Source organism: Urtica dioica, chromosome 4, assembly GCF_054948205.1.
Source record: "Urtica dioica subsp. dioica isolate 48M chromosome 4, U.dioica_male_clone48M_v1_H2, whole genome shotgun sequence".
Taxonomy (NCBI): domain Eukaryota; kingdom Viridiplantae; phylum Streptophyta; class Magnoliopsida; order Rosales; family Urticaceae; genus Urtica; species Urtica dioica.
In genome coordinates, this window is record NC_142759.1 from 45,986,572 (window position 1) to 46,001,355 (window position 14,784).

Sequence of the window (14,784 nt, forward strand, 5' to 3'; positions counted from 1 at the left end):
AGATCATATGACCAACTTTTTTATTCTGATAAAAAAATAATAATAATAATTAGCCAACTTTTTTATAAATAAATACACGTATATATTCAAATATACACACGCATAAATACTCGAACATAAATTTTCCTTAAACAAACTTATGCTAATCTTAACTTATTTAACACACAGAGTCACGTCACGTACAAAGCAAACACGTCCTCGGCATAATGAATAAATACATAAATAAATATATTATTTTACTCTGAACGTGCAAAAGCTATTTGGCTATATCTGTCCAGGTGTTTATTTCTCCTCTCACCATCATATCATGCATATTTATTAAAAAGATAATCTTTTTCGATTTCTCTAAATTTTATATTTACAAATTATATTTGCACTCATTGGGGGCTCCGAGTTACCTGCGCATTCTTCAATACGTATATATATATATAATGTATTCACATGAGACGAAGTGCTTGAGATTTAGCTCTGTTTGATATCTTTTACGCACATTCATTCATGCTATGCGTTGCTTCGTCTCGTATTTTCTGTCTCTGTCTCTCTGAATTCAATGTAAGTGCTTTTTTCTTTTATTTAAAAGATACCACTGATTTGAATCATCGAGATAGTTTTAAATGGAACTCGTAATCTCTGATCTGGGTTTTCTTCTATTTATATATATGCATCAATTTTAAATCAGAAAGCAATAATAAATCCGTATTTATTTTTTACTATTAGTAAAGGGTTTCACTTTCACCAATCCAACAATGGAAGCAATCGAGATTCTTCCTTCTCGTTATCGGTCCTTTATTTTGTTCTTTCCATTCTTGTGTGAACATCATGATTATGTATGTATGTATAATTCATATAGATGTTCCATTTATTATAGCCCAAAAGTAACAAACAACAAACTAAGTCCTTCCTCTGTTTCTCAATAGCTAAATTCTATGCTCGTGTGTAGCAATCGTGATAATCACAAAAATCGTTTTCTTTTTTCCCCTTTTCCCATTCAAACAAACCTTGTTTACAAGCAAAACACCCTTAATTTCGGTTTGGAAAAAAAAAATCCAATCTTTATTTGGTCAATCTCTATGTGGGGGTCTCAATAGTATGTGGGGGTCTCAATAGTTTTTAACGAAGGAAAGGTATTTTCTCAGGCCTTTGAGTTTTGCTTCATTAAGCTTTGAGAAGAAAGAAGCAAAATTTAGTCTATCTCCGAGTTTTGAAAAAAAAAACGAAAAAAAAAAAAAATCAATTTTTTTTTATTATTTTGTTTGGTGAACTTCTTGTGTGTAGGGTAGGGTCTGAATAGTTTTGGCAAGGAAAGGTCTTTTCTTGGGCCTTTGAGTTTGCTTCATTAAGTTTTGAGAAGAAGAAAGAAGCAAACCCATGAGAAGGCAATGAAAATGGGGTCAGTAATAATAAACATGGAAAGGAAGTGGATATTCCCTCTGATGATAAGCTCAGTGATTTGCACACTTCTGTTGGCAACTTCCTTAAACATGGGCCTATTCTCTTCCCTCCACACAATCAACTCGATCCTCTCGGTCTTCCCGTCCCGACCATCGCAGCCGTCCCTCGCCAACCGCACCGGCCCAGCCTTTGCGGAGGCGAAGATCTCGCGGGCTCCGCCGCCACCTGTGCGGGTCCCGCGGTTGGCGTACCTGATATCGGGGTCGAAGGGGGACGCGGACAAGCTGTGGAGGACTCTGACGGCGCTGTACCACCCTTGGAACCACTACATAGTCCACCTGGACCTCGAGTCCCCGCCCCATGAGAGGCTCGAGCTCGCGGCCCGAGTCCGCAACCAGACCGTCTTCTCGCGGGTCGGGAACGTCCACCTCATCGCCAAGGCCAACATGGTCACCTACCGCGGGCCCACCATGGTCGCCAACACTCTCCACGCCTGTGCCATCTTCCTCAAGAACAACAGGGATTGGGATTGGTTCATCAACCTCAGCGCCTCCGATTATCCCCTCGTTACTCAAGACGGTAATAACCATGGCCTTCTCTTACCATCATCATCGTCCATGTTTTTTGTTTTTGCTGAAGGTGGTTCTTTTCTGCAGATCTTCTTCACACATTCTCCAAGTTGGATCGGGGTCTGAATTTCATTGAGCACACGAGCCAGCTCGGGTGGAAAGCGTAAGCGTTCTTTATATATTTATATTTTATTTTTTTCCCGGGAAAGAAAAAGCTCTTAATGTAAATCATCGATCCGGGGGGGTGAAAATCTGCAGGGAAAAACGGGCGATGCCTTTGATCGTGGATCCGGGTTTGTATTCGAACACGAAAAAGGACATCTTCATGGTGACGCCGAGGCGGACATTGCCGACGGCGTTCAAGTTATTCACGGGTATACTCGTTTTCCCTGGGCATATATTTCTGGGACGGGAAGGGTATTTATGTTATGTTTTGGGCAGGGTCGGCGTGGGTGGTGCTATCGCGGTCATTCGTGGAGTACGTGGTGACGGGGTGGGAGAATCTTCCGCGGGTGGTTCTGATGTATTACACGAACTTCGTGTCGTCGCCGGAGGGGTATTTCCAGACGGTGGTGTGCAACGAGGACGAGTTTGTGAAGACGGTGGTGAACCACGACTTGCATTACATCTCGTGGGACCACCCCCCGAGGCAGCACCCCCGCACCCTGTCCCTCAACGACTCCGCCAGGATGGTCGCCAGCGGGGCCGCCTTCGGGAGGAAGTTCAGAAAAGACGACCCCGTCCTCGACCACATCGACCGCACTCTCCTCCGGAGGGACAACGCTGGGGTTTTCACTCCCGGGGCTTGGTGCGCCGGCACCCCCAAGTGCTCCCAGGTCGGGGACCCCAAGACCCTCCGCCCCGGCCCCGGGGCCTACAGGCTTCGCCGACTACTGGCCAGGCTCGTTTCCACCTCCAACTTCGGCCACAATCAGTGTAAATAGAATTCATTTTTTTATTATTCATGGGTGGTCATCTCATAATCAATAATCAACACATAATTCTCATTTTTTTTTCATTATATTGTTTTGAAGCTTTTTCTAGGTAGGTTTTTGTTTATAACATTATACCGTTGATGATTAATTTGATAGTTACCATAATTTTCATTCAATTCACTGCAAGTGTTCATGGTGAAAGGGACAATGATGGATTGAATTATCCTAGTTTGTTTGAGACATTCAATCGTCGAATTAAATCACAAAAGAAAACACATTTGTGAAGAGAGTAACTGTGTGTAGTATGTGAAGTAAGCGCAGTATGAAAAATGGAAGTTGAAAATAGGCACCCAACTATGTCCCCAATCCTTGAGGATTAGACGAGAGAGCGACCCCCACAATGCAATTAAGGAGTGGAGTACGCTTTTATTAAAATAACGCCATTATAAATTGTAACATCATAAAAAAAAAAATAATAATAATAAATAAATAAATAAGGGGGAAATGATATATATATATATATATATATATATATATATATATATATATATATATATATATATATATATATATATATATATATATATATATATATATAGGGTTTAAACTTGAACATGTCCGTTCCACAAGGACAATGTTCGATAAAGGAAATATAAATTTTTGTTCCGGTTCCAATATATTTGATCTATGACTCTATGCTATATATTTCGGAAGATTGGCGAAACTGAAATTCTATTTTGTTCGTATTGTTTCGATTTTTTTTTTAATAAGAGAAGATTTTACGTTTAATTTTTTTAACAGTGTCGTAACATGATTTTCATTCTGCTTTAGGTAAAAATTACGTCCGTTTCAGGAACAGAATATTCTATTCCTAATGAAATCTGTAATTTTTTTAGTTTTAGGTCATCACGATATCTTAAAAATTATCCAAACTTCTTTCTTGTTATTTCTTAATTGAAAAAAGTCTCAATCCTATTGGATTTTGATCAAACAAATTTAAGGCCCATGTACATTATTGTACACGCCTACCACAAGTCTAATTGTACCTTGTGGGCTAATTTAAATTGGTCATTTACGGGCTCATTTAAATCTAGTGATATTTTGAAGTTACTTAACAATTTATAACTTATTCGTAAAGTATTTTATTACTAATGCGAAAGATATTGCAATCAAGGTTCAGTAGTAAGCTTATAGACAAATTCACATATTTACTACAAGAGTATTCTAACTAATTTTACCAAAGCCAACTCGGGGACTATGGACCCAATAATTCAAAGCTAGATGAATATGAGCGAGAGCGTAGACACCGTTACCTTTGTTCTTTCATTTCATCAAATCTCGGTGATATTCCACTAAAATCCCAAGACCGAACTTCTTAAAGTTATCATAATTATATTTAATTGATCCTTATAGATAAGTGTCCAATGATATAGCCAGTACGTAAAGTATCTACCCTCCAAGTTCAGCTCGTGACACGAAAGGTCAAATATACCGTTATACCCTCGGATGTCTTATGAACCCTGAGTTCCACTGATTCCCTAACGAAATATTTATTCGCTGCTCATAGCAGAAAAGTGTCGACAATCGATCGATTCTGAATTCAGCTATCAGCTGATCAAACATTGACTCTCTATATTTAGAGTTGGATTTCACTTTTGATGTTTCCCTTCTATCACTGATTATACCTCGTTCTCCCAAAATATAAGTATATAAGCATCATTCTAGATGTGAACAAATGAATCAAAGACTAAGTATATAACCCTGATTTTTAGAAGCACCTCGGGATATAGTTGATGCATATTGCGACCATCATTTGTGATTGCGATACGTCTCATCATAACGGTCGCTTAAATGATGTACTTAATCGCAACCTATCCAGGTCATGTACAAAATGCTCTCACTTGTCAGATCCAGTATACAGCGAGTCGCATATGTGATTTCATGTCTACCTACCCAGGCATAGACTAATCATTGACCATTTTAAGTGCTCCACCTGATACTTATATTTCTTACATCAGATGTAGAGATCTAATCTCAGTTAATGCACAGGGTTATGGATAAGTCGAATGTTGTTGCTTATAAATGTTGCAACTAATATTTTCTATAGTAATATTTAGATAATGCAGAGGCCAGAGGGCTATGGGTAAGTCGAATGTTGTTGCTTATAAAGGTTTGTAACTAATATTTTCTATCGTTGATTATGTCTTTATATTTTATTTAAATGTTATCTTTAAGTAATTACAATAATACCCTTAAAAGTAATTACAACACCTATCTATGGGGCAACATTCCTAATAATTTTATCATTTTTTTTTTCTTTTCTTCTCATTTTTTTATGCAGTATTAGTGAGTTAAAAGGATCAATAATGAGGTAGAGGCTAAGTTCGACGAGCCGATGTTTAAGGTTAGATGTTCGATTTAAAAAAAAAAAATTGTGTGGATGAGTATTAATAAACTAGTTTCCTGGGTGTTTCGGTTTCAATCACTTTGTAATTAAGTTATTAACGTATACAGATTTTATTGAACTTGTTTGAATATGTTTGTTTTTATTCGTTGGGTTTCCGATATATTAACCACTTTAAACGGTTATAGACACGACATGTACTTTATTGGTATAAAAAAGATAAAGTTCAGTGAGAATCGTAATATTAACCACGATAAACCATTAGAAACACATAAAGGGGCTACGAATTAAAGGGAAAAAAAATAGAGAGAAAAGGAGAGAAGTTAGGAAAAACAAAAGTCAAGATACTTTACTTATATATATATATATATATATATATATATATATATATATATATATATATATATATATATATATATATATATATATAGAGAGAGAGAGAGAGAGAGAGAGAGAGAGAGTAATGTCACTACTAAAAAGGAATTTACGTCAAATAATAACAATAACATATAACTATTATAAACAATTACAAATAGATGAGGACTACAATAATTTTTTGTTCATGGCTATTTTGCAATATTTATGTTGATACTAGTTATTTGTAAAACCCTATTTTTAATGACTCGTATATATCCTTTAGTCTAATATTTTCTTTTTAACAATTTTCTTAACATTGGAAAACTATTATAGTACACAAACATCATTTACTTTTTTTTATTTTTTATCTTTTCTCTTGTTTGAAACATCTATGTTCTAATTTTTTTTTTTCTATTTTGACTATAAAATCACCTTATTCGGAATAGAACTAAGGTGATTTCGAACCAACGAAATAAAAAGGGAAAAAAGATGAAAGCTTTCGTGTACGGTGGTAGTAGGATCGGCCTTAGCCTTAAGCCATTTAAGCAATAACCTAAGGCCTCAATTTGTAAATGAGAAAAAGGTCCAAATAGTTTCTTCCTTATATAACAAATTCTCAAATTTAAGAATAAAAAAGCTCAAATAATTGGGAGAGGAAGCTACTATGTATAAGGACCAATTTTTATTTTTACAATAAAAAACCCTAATTTTTTTCATCCTTGCTAAGGCCACATAATAGATTGGCAGACCTTGCGTGAAGGTAATCTTATCTCTAAAATTGACTAACAAAAAATCAGCAAAAAATTAGAAGAAATTATATATTTTAGTCAACTAAGATTTTTAATGGACAATTAAGTAAGTAATAAATAATGATAGACATAAAATTATTGAAAGTCCATTATATAGATGTTTCATTCCATTAAAATAATAAACAAATAAGTATTACAAACGAGTAACATGTATGCACTCATTGTATTGTAAATCAATGATAATTGTTGAGAATCGTTGTAGATGATGATCAATGTTTCTTGGCGGATAAGATGAAAATTCGGTGAAAGATTTTGATGGAGTTCTGTCGACCAAGATTTAATCTATAAAATAATATAAATTACTTTTAATTACTCTTACTCTATATCTCCTCTTAACACTTAACTTATTTTGCATATTAAAGAGTACGCATGAGCACGTAAGAACAGTATGCTATTGCCTCCATGATTTTGGAGGTCACTGTTCTCCGTTGACTTGCATATAAGATGCGGCGAGCAAACAAACAAATGTTATCTTTTACCTCAACATCAAATAGACATCCACCATATATTGTTCTAGTCGCTTCTTATCTTATCAATCTTGTAGAATGTTAAATACTCAAATCTTCTTCATCTTTTACCCTCCTTTAATCTACATATAAAATAAAAGTACATTTTGTGCAGTAACATACAAAGTTGTATAGTATTGTATGTATGAATATCTATGGATCTTTCACCCTAAGCATTTGATTATTGTAATAGATATCTCTTTTCAACAAACTTGACTCCTTTTTTTTCCTTTTGAATCTTATCTACAGAAAATACCCAACAAGAATGTGCGCTCACTTCCTTCACAAAATTTTACCTTCCTTTTTCTGTCCCCTCCCCCTTTTTTTTCTTTTCCCTTTCTATGAGACTATCTTCACATTCTTTTCCTTTTCATTTCCTAAACAATGATTAGGTGAATAGTTATAATCATCAATAAGTTTTTTTTTTTTGTAATCAAACCATCTCCAAAATTTTAACGTTGCCGGTAGAGTTGGCGGCGACCAAAGTGTTGGACTGGCCTCGCCAACACACCGACGAAATAAACTGAGCGGAGTCGTCCGTTTCATGGCCCGAATTCGGGTCCGAGTTGTTGAACTTAAATGACAACGCCGGCATCGGAAACGCCTTGTGATATATAAACACCTGAAGCAAAACACAACCTTAATCATCGTATTAAAGACTCGTCAATCGTAGATTTCATAAGATATATTTGCCATTACCTCATTCGTTTCGGATCCTGTAGCAATGTAACCGTCCGAAACCGACAACCCTACAAAGTTCTACAGCCAACAAAAAAAAATGGTTACAAGTAGAGGAAAAACTAGTATTATTTTCTCTCATGAAAACATTAAAAGATAAACCCTTAAATGTATCAACCAAAAGAAAAGATTATAGCAATCAGCTGATACAAGTTAAAAGTTGAGAGATGAAAGTTAAAGTTGCAAAGTTTGTTTGAGCATTGGAGATACAGTGGACGATGTAGATTTCATGGCATGTCAATTACGACTCAAGAAACACATAAAACCTAACTGCCACTAGAAAAAAAAAAAAAGACTAGAGGAATCAGGTGATACATGAAATATGGAAAACGGATGCAATACCTTAACGTTGGTGTGACCTGTGTAGGTCTGATGAGGGGTATCGACGACCCGAGACGAGCAAGAAGACAAGTCCCAGAGCTTCAACGTATTGTCAGTGGAAGCCGAGACGAGGCTCGTGGAGTCCAAAAACTTGACATAACTCACCGTCTTGTTGTGCCCCACAAACGTGCAGAGCGGGGCTTTGGCGTTCCGGAGATCATAGTAGTAAATCTTATGATCGGCCGACCCAAATGCGATCGAACGCCCCGAATCCGTCGGGAACTGAACGCAGCACACGTTGGCTTTCGTTCTTATCGTACCCACGCTCACTCCCTGCAAAACCATACAACATTTTAAACAACCGTTATGATTCTTTTTTTCGTTTTTTTTTTTTTTTTTTTTTTTTTTGCGCGGAACGCTAATATATTCAAGAGTACGTTTGGTTTTAATTTGGGTTTATTATATCAAAGTAGAATTTCACGCCTGATTGATACTCCAAAGCTTGACGGAGCCGTCGTCGCTGCCGCTGGCGAGCAACGTGGGGTCTGCGGACGAGAAGTCAATGGACCACACGCGCTTCTCGTGCTCTCTCATCTCCATCTGCACTTGGCTCCGAGTCACGTCCCATACCTGTTCTCCCAAAACAAAAACAAAAAAACAAAAAAACAAAAAAACAAAAAAACAAAAAAACAAAACAAAAAAAAAAGGTTGTCCATGGTCAACGCAAAAAAATTAACTTCTACAGAATACATTAAATAAATAAAAAAGTAACAAAAAACACTATAAACCCGCGAACTTCACAGTAACTCATGTTATTAAATAGGTTAATAACTGTGTTGGTAAATTTACATGTTTTAAAATATTTATCAAGATCAAATTCGCACGAATCCCCAGGTCTTTTTTATTTTGTCATGGTGGAAGTATAAAAGAGGGTTGTCTTGTCCATAGAGATTGTTGTTTAAGTTAAGATAATTATTTGATTATCTTAGCCGAATTCTAAGGTCTGAAGACGAGAAAGAGATCCCAGTATCCTTTTATTTTTCTACCTGGACGACGCCTTCAAAGTTACTGGAGGCGATCTGGCTCTTGATATAGCTGTTCCAACAAATGCTGCTGAGTTTGGAACGACTCGACATCTCGACGACCGGATAGTGAATGTCGCGTTCCTCGTTGATGATGGGGTCGCACTCGAAGACTTTGATCTTCTTGTTGACGCCGGCGGTGGCGTAGAGCTCTCCGTCGCGGTCGAAGCCGAGCGAGCACACCAAGTTGGAGGAGTTCAAGAGATCGCCGCCTTGTTTGAGGTCGGCCCTCACTCTGAGGCCGCTGAAAGACAAGTACTTGCAGAGACCGTCGAGGAAGGGGTTTATCCACCCGCTCCTCCGCCTCCCCCCGAAGACCGCCCGGCTGTTGACCGAGCTTCTCTCGGTCAACACCGCCGATCCCCCGCCGCTCGCGCTCCGGTGCGGCGGCGGCTTCGCGGGCCGACACCTCGTCGTGAAGTAGGCCGCCTCGAGCTTCTTGAAGTTCTTCATCAGCCTCGACGTTCGGAAGAGAACGCTGTCGCTTTCGGCGCACTCTCCCGAGTCGAGGCTTCGCCGGAGGCCCGGCCGGAACCGCTTGCGGGAGCCCAAGCTGTCGTCGAGTTCGTGTTCGAGCTTTGTGAGGTCGGGGCACGAGCCGGTCGTCTTCTTCCGGAGGACGTTCTGGCGCTTCGTGACCTCGTCGATGTCGGAGGCGAGGAAGGAGAGAGTGTCTTGCAGCTTGTCCGCGGTCTCTTGCTTCCTGCGCTGCATCACGAGCAGGAAGTCGAGAAGCAGTTCTTGCTCCTCGATGCCCTCGCGCACCTCTATCGAGGCTTCTCGTTCTTCCAGCTCCACTCTTTGGTCGCTCAGGAACTCGCTCTGCAGTAATTCGCTGGGTAACAAAACGACATGTAAGCACACACACACACACACTTAGCCCAGAGTACATGACATATTGTTAATTACCTGATTTTGGGGCGGCTGGCTGGTTCGGGGTGAAGCAACCACAGGCAAAAGGAAGCCTCTTTGGGCCATTTGAGAAGCAACAGCGGAGGTAGAACTCGGTGCCTCAGACTACACATCGTCTGACTCTTATCGTCTCTCGCTCCGCACGGGCAAAATAACTGCCCCAACCATACAAACATCATTCTCTACACTATGCATATTGGGATCTCCATCTCGAATCAAGTGTATGTGTTCGTGTTTCAATCAAATTGATACCAATAGCGATATTCAGTGAAAGGTGGACTAAATATCTAACCTCGAAAAGAAGAACGCCGAGGCGATAAACGTCGGAGGCGCAAGAAGTGGGAGCGCCGTCGGACTCTTCGGGGCTGGAATACCAGCTGGCCTCCATAGCCAAGACCTGCTTCATCGGAAACAGTCGGCTTTTGTCTTCTCGATCCGCATAGCTCGATTCCGACTGCATACAGCTCGCCTCCGACGACCCCGCCGCCGCCGGAGCCGGGGCCGGAGCCGCGTCTTCTCCGTCGTCGGAGTCGGAGGCGGACTCGATGAACGACACGCGGTTCATCGGAGACATGACGAAGCACGAGGGCCTCACGTTGTGGACCGCGATCCCCTGCGAGTGCGCCGATCCCACTATCTCCGCCACCTGCCGGAACACGTGCACGCACTCCGACGCCTCCACGTGTCTCTCCGGCCGGTCAAGCCATTCCCGGAGACTGACCTCGCCGCCGCCGTCACAAACCCCGGACGAACCGCCGCCATAGCCGAACAAAACCCTATCGCTTTCTCTTTCGCTCCGATTATTGCTGTTGTTGTTGTGGATGTTGTTGTTGTAGCTTGAGTCCGTACTTACTCTATTGCCGCCATGGACGAGCCTGGAATTGAAGTTCGAAACCCTAGAACCAGTGTTGTTGTTGAATTCCGTGGAGCGAGTGGGCTTTTTACGAGTGGAATCGGATGACCCTCCCATTTCTCGATTCTATCCATCTAGAATTGCATGTCTGCCATGGCTGAGATCAGACTCCGCTTTTGAATTCGCTTTCAACACTACTCTCTCTCTCCTCCATGGACCAGCCATAAAAATAAAACCGAGTTCTTTGAACTTATTAACGAAGCAGTGTTTTATCTTTCCTTTTTTCTTTTGGTGCTCCTGAATTTGAGCAGAAATCACACTCGACAAGACGAGAAGTAGTACAAGGAGAACAGTACAGAAACAAGTTTCCTCAAAAGGATAAAAAAAAATGTATATATATATATCCTCGTTACACCTTCAAGATCAATTCACAGTCACTGAAAAATTATTTAAAAAAAAAAAAAAAAAAAATTGCTTAATGCCCCAAATAAAGGAGGATCAAAGCAGCAAGGAAATACAACCCCACAAATGAAATCTTTCAAGAACACAGTGGAGTCAAAACACCCATCAATAATAAATGTCAGAGGGAGAGAGAAGTACCAGTGAGAATGATGAGAGAGAAAGAAAGATCATTGTTTCTGCTAGAAGAAACTGAAGACAGACCACACAAAAGAACAAAGCTCTTTTGGGTGGTACTTACTCAAACACAGACAATGTGAACCTCATAATATTATTCCTCTTTTATTTTTCTTTCTTTTTTTTTTTTTTTTTTGCATCGGCTAAACTGCAAAAAAATCTCGCCCACATAAAAAAACACAAGCCCCGAATAAAATATTCTCCCCTTCTGTTGCTGAAAAATTAAACAATAATAAACAATGAAATGCCATGTAAAGTTACTAACTTTCTAGCCACGAAACACTATTAATTTATTACCTTTTATTACTCTTCATTTCTTTATTGGCTTTGTTTCGTTACACAATATCTTCTTTATTATCTTCTCTCGCTTTATTCCCAAAGCAACCAACGTGGCGATTTCTCGGCCTCTAGAAAGTCTAGAGACTAGTTTGGTCGAAGAGGCAAAAACATTAATAAATAAAACAAATGAATATTATATTACTTCGTAGCCCCAATCCCAAAGTGACATTTTTGGAAAATAATAAAATATGTATTTATTGTTTGCTTGACTAAATAAAGTGTTGTGCTGTGCTATCTAGGTCGTGCGATTCGGTAGAGAAAACATTTATGGACGTTGAAAAATAAGTGACTTTAAATCTTAAAGAAGAAAGAAACTTCGAATTGGAGTCAAAAGAAAAAACCAGTTAAATATAACGCTGGAGCTATCAATTAAGGAAAAATAAAATAAAATAATGATATGTGGATCATGTGATGTATAAAGCACGGAGATAAAGGTTTTAGAATAAATTAATAATATAGAAATACAGTGATTCTTGTTTATGTTATGGTAACTCAATTAATCAATAATCTATGTATGATCAAGCATGATCATTGCTGAAGCTATTATAAAATGATTATTTTAGTACGTGAGATATTCATGCACATTCAACATCCAAAAACCATCTCAATTCAATATATCATCGGAAGAAAAGAAAGAAAAAAAAACAGCAAATAGACAAACATACAAAAAGAACACTAAAATAAGCGTCCGTAGTTAACTAAGCCCATGCATAGAAGAAAAAAAAACAGTTCGAATTAAAAGGATCTGTTTGTATCATTGTTTCTCTTTCGCATTTTTTATATTATTATAAAGGCACGCGAACGAAATGAAATATGAAACAATACAAAATGTGTAACAGCTTCTCGCATTTTGTATTTATTTTATAGTATTCGTCTGGAAGATGTATTGTATTTGTGTGTCTTGGCCTTATTTAGATCGTTTGAGATTGGTTTGCTACTTTTTTGTTAACATCATGATTGGTTTGCTATTATTTATATGACTAACAATCTTTGTTTCTTTTTTTGGGTGTGGGTCGCCGTTTTTGTTTGAGGATGGATTTCATCATTGTTGATATGTATCATTCATAATTATCTATGAATGTATGTAATACCGAAAGAATTACAACATTAACATTTTTTTAGATTTCCTTTCCAAATTAATTATGATTTTTAAAGCATATTGAAAATTTTGTTTTTTTTAAATATTTAGGACGATAATATTGTTGATGCGATTTTTTGCATAACATTTGTGACGTACATATCGCAAAGGAGTTCGATTACGTACGTCGTAAGAGAGGCGATTGTCTTCCTTTGGTCTCAAAGAAAGTGGTGCTATATATGGCGTTAAGACTGAGTAATGACAACAAATTCTAAGATTTTTTATGAAGGGTCAATAATCGGGAAGGTGGTGGTGATGGCAGTAGTCTGCTTCTTGCTCGTTTTCCCTCAATTGAGCTCGACCCACATCGATTCTGAAAGATGTTATATGAGCTTTGGGTTTGATGTGCCACCGCAACGTTGGAAGGAAAACTTTTTCGGCATCCTCGATGAACACATAGTTATTTTTTCAGTGAAGGGATTTCGTCCCGTTTCGGCGACAAGTTGATCGATCTCGGGTTCGAAGTCGTCACGTTGTGAAACCTTGTATGGACAGCTCTGAGCTCGGCTGCCACGGACTCCTTAAATTTTTCGAACTCGTTCATACTGGGATCTCCGGCAGGGGGGAATTGATATGCCAACCATGTCGGAGTCATTATATTCTGTTCGATCGGGTCTGATACCGTCCGGTCCGATTCTCCAGTCAGTTAGGAGGAGGATCCCGGTTGGTTTCTTGGGGAGATCGCTTCGAGGCCGGCCAGAGAGGATCTAGAAAGGGGTTCTTAAAGGTGTGGGATTCCATCTAAAACCAAGCTTGGTAATTGGAGGAGTAACCCACAAACCTTATAAAGAGCCAAGGATCGTAATACCCAGTCGATGTGAGACTATCCTTGATAGGGGTCCACCTAGAAGGGGTGGAGGCAACCTTCCTAAATCCACGGGCAGCCAAAGTGGATGCTCCAGCGGTCTATGGGTGGTTTCGGGTTGGAAGATCGAGTATGAATCGATCTCCCATGCCGAAGTGACTTGGAGCCCGGTAAAGTCTAAGCAAGTATCAAGTGCGAGAGTCCGACCTGCATGTGCTGTAGTAGCTGCACCCTGGGCCGAACAGTGCTGTCACCTGTCTCGGTTTGCTGGCCGGGAATAGGTGGACGTGGGATGGTCATAGTGTCCAATCGGACTTGGATGAGCCAGTTGGTCTCTTTCTGATTGTCGAATCTTTTCATCGACATATCCAACATGGATCTAATCTTCAGAGGGATTTCGGTGATATTTGATTTATTTCTTAATTATATAAGATCATTTTCAAACATATTTTGTGTCTCAATCACTCATAATTGCACTCGTAATAATATTTTTGTGATTTAATTATTTTTATGCATTGAAGAGTGAATGGCGAGAATCAGAGCGTGGAATAGAGAAGTTTGGGAACTTTGTACACAAGGCCTACACTCTGCGAGAAGATCCAAAGAGAAAAGGGCACAAATCATTTCGGCTTTTACTAGTTGATAATCCACGTTCCAAAGTAATAGCATTAGGCCAATTCACATTGCAAATTTATTGGCAACATCACTGGAATCAAGAAGATGGGCTTTTCAATATATAAGCCCAGGCCCATCAAGAGATACATTTTGTATAAGGAGTCGCACAAAAGAAGAGCGGCACTTGAGAGAGAGAGAGAGAGAGAGAGAGAGAGAGAGAGCCGACAGACTTGAGGAAGCCATCATTGCGACGATCGTGTTCTATTTTATTTCTCTTTCCTTCTTTTTTATCATTTTTATTTAATTATCTTTAGGTAGATTTAAACAGTTGAGGGTGATTTCAAACTGTAATATAAAATAATGAAACTGGCTT

The 14,784-nt window shown here is 39.1% G+C and overlaps 2 protein-coding genes across 3 annotated transcripts; one reads left to right on the forward strand and one right to left on the reverse strand.

Moving 5' to 3' along the window:
• The first annotated feature begins 371 nt into the window (after positions 1-371).
• LOC149401669 (beta-glucuronosyltransferase GlcAT14A-like) lies at positions 372-2,982 on the forward strand. 2 transcript variants are annotated; one of them, XM_089613059.1, is made up of 5 exons: positions 372-552; positions 1,276-1,971; positions 2,049-2,124; positions 2,220-2,335; positions 2,403-2,982. In XM_089613059.1, the coding sequence occupies exons 2-5, from the start codon at positions 1,380-1,382 to the stop codon at positions 2,903-2,905; spliced, it is 1,287 nt and encodes a 428-aa protein (XP_089469185.1). In that variant the 5' UTR covers positions 372-552; positions 1,276-1,379; the 3' UTR covers positions 2,906-2,982. The 2 variants fall into 2 exon arrangements, with proteins under 2 accessions (XP_089469185.1, XP_089469186.1); XM_089613060.1 differs by lacking the exon at positions 372-552 and adding an exon at positions 571-1,124.
• Positions 2,983-7,272: 4,290 nt separating this feature from the next.
• Positions 7,273-11,642, reverse strand: LOC149401670 (protein SPA1-RELATED 4-like). The gene is made up of 7 exons (XM_089611522.1): positions 10,318-11,642; positions 10,023-10,180; positions 9,078-9,948; positions 8,515-8,661; positions 8,053-8,364; positions 7,672-7,731; positions 7,273-7,594 (listed from the first exon to the last, which is right to left on the reverse strand). The coding sequence occupies exons 1-7, from the start codon at positions 10,993-10,995 to the stop codon at positions 7,406-7,408; spliced, it is 2,415 nt and encodes an 804-aa protein (XP_089467648.1). The 5' UTR covers positions 10,996-11,642; the 3' UTR covers positions 7,273-7,405.
• Between the last annotated feature and the right edge of the window lie 3,142 nt (positions 11,643-14,784).

What these genes read in the sequence shown, in the direction of transcription:
- LOC149401670 (XM_089611522.1), bottom strand. Translation starts at nt 10,995, where the DNA reads ATGGGAGGGTCATCCGATTCCACTCGTAAAAAGCCCACTCGCTCCACG. An exon ending in AGCTTTGGAGTATCAATCAG is followed by an intron (nt 8,365 to 8,514) that starts GCGTGAAATTCT and finishes ATGGTTTTGCAG; the next exon opens with GGAGTGAGCGTGGGTACGAT. An exon ending in CAGGTCACACCAACGTTAAG is followed by an intron (nt 7,732 to 8,052) that starts GTATTGCATCCG and finishes TGTTGGCTGTAG; the next exon opens with AACTTTGTAGGGTTGTCGGT.
- LOC149401669 (XM_089613059.1), top strand. Translation starts at nt 1,380, where the DNA reads ATGAAAATGGGGTCAGTAATAATAAACATGGAAAGGAAGTGGATATTC. An exon ending in AGCCAGCTCGGGTGGAAAGC is followed by an intron (nt 2,125 to 2,219) that starts GTAAGCGTTCTT and finishes GAAAATCTGCAG; the next exon opens with GGAAAAACGGGCGATGCCTT. An exon ending in GGCGTTCAAGTTATTCACGG is followed by an intron (nt 2,336 to 2,402) that starts GTATACTCGTTT and finishes TGTTTTGGGCAG; the next exon opens with GGTCGGCGTGGGTGGTGCTA.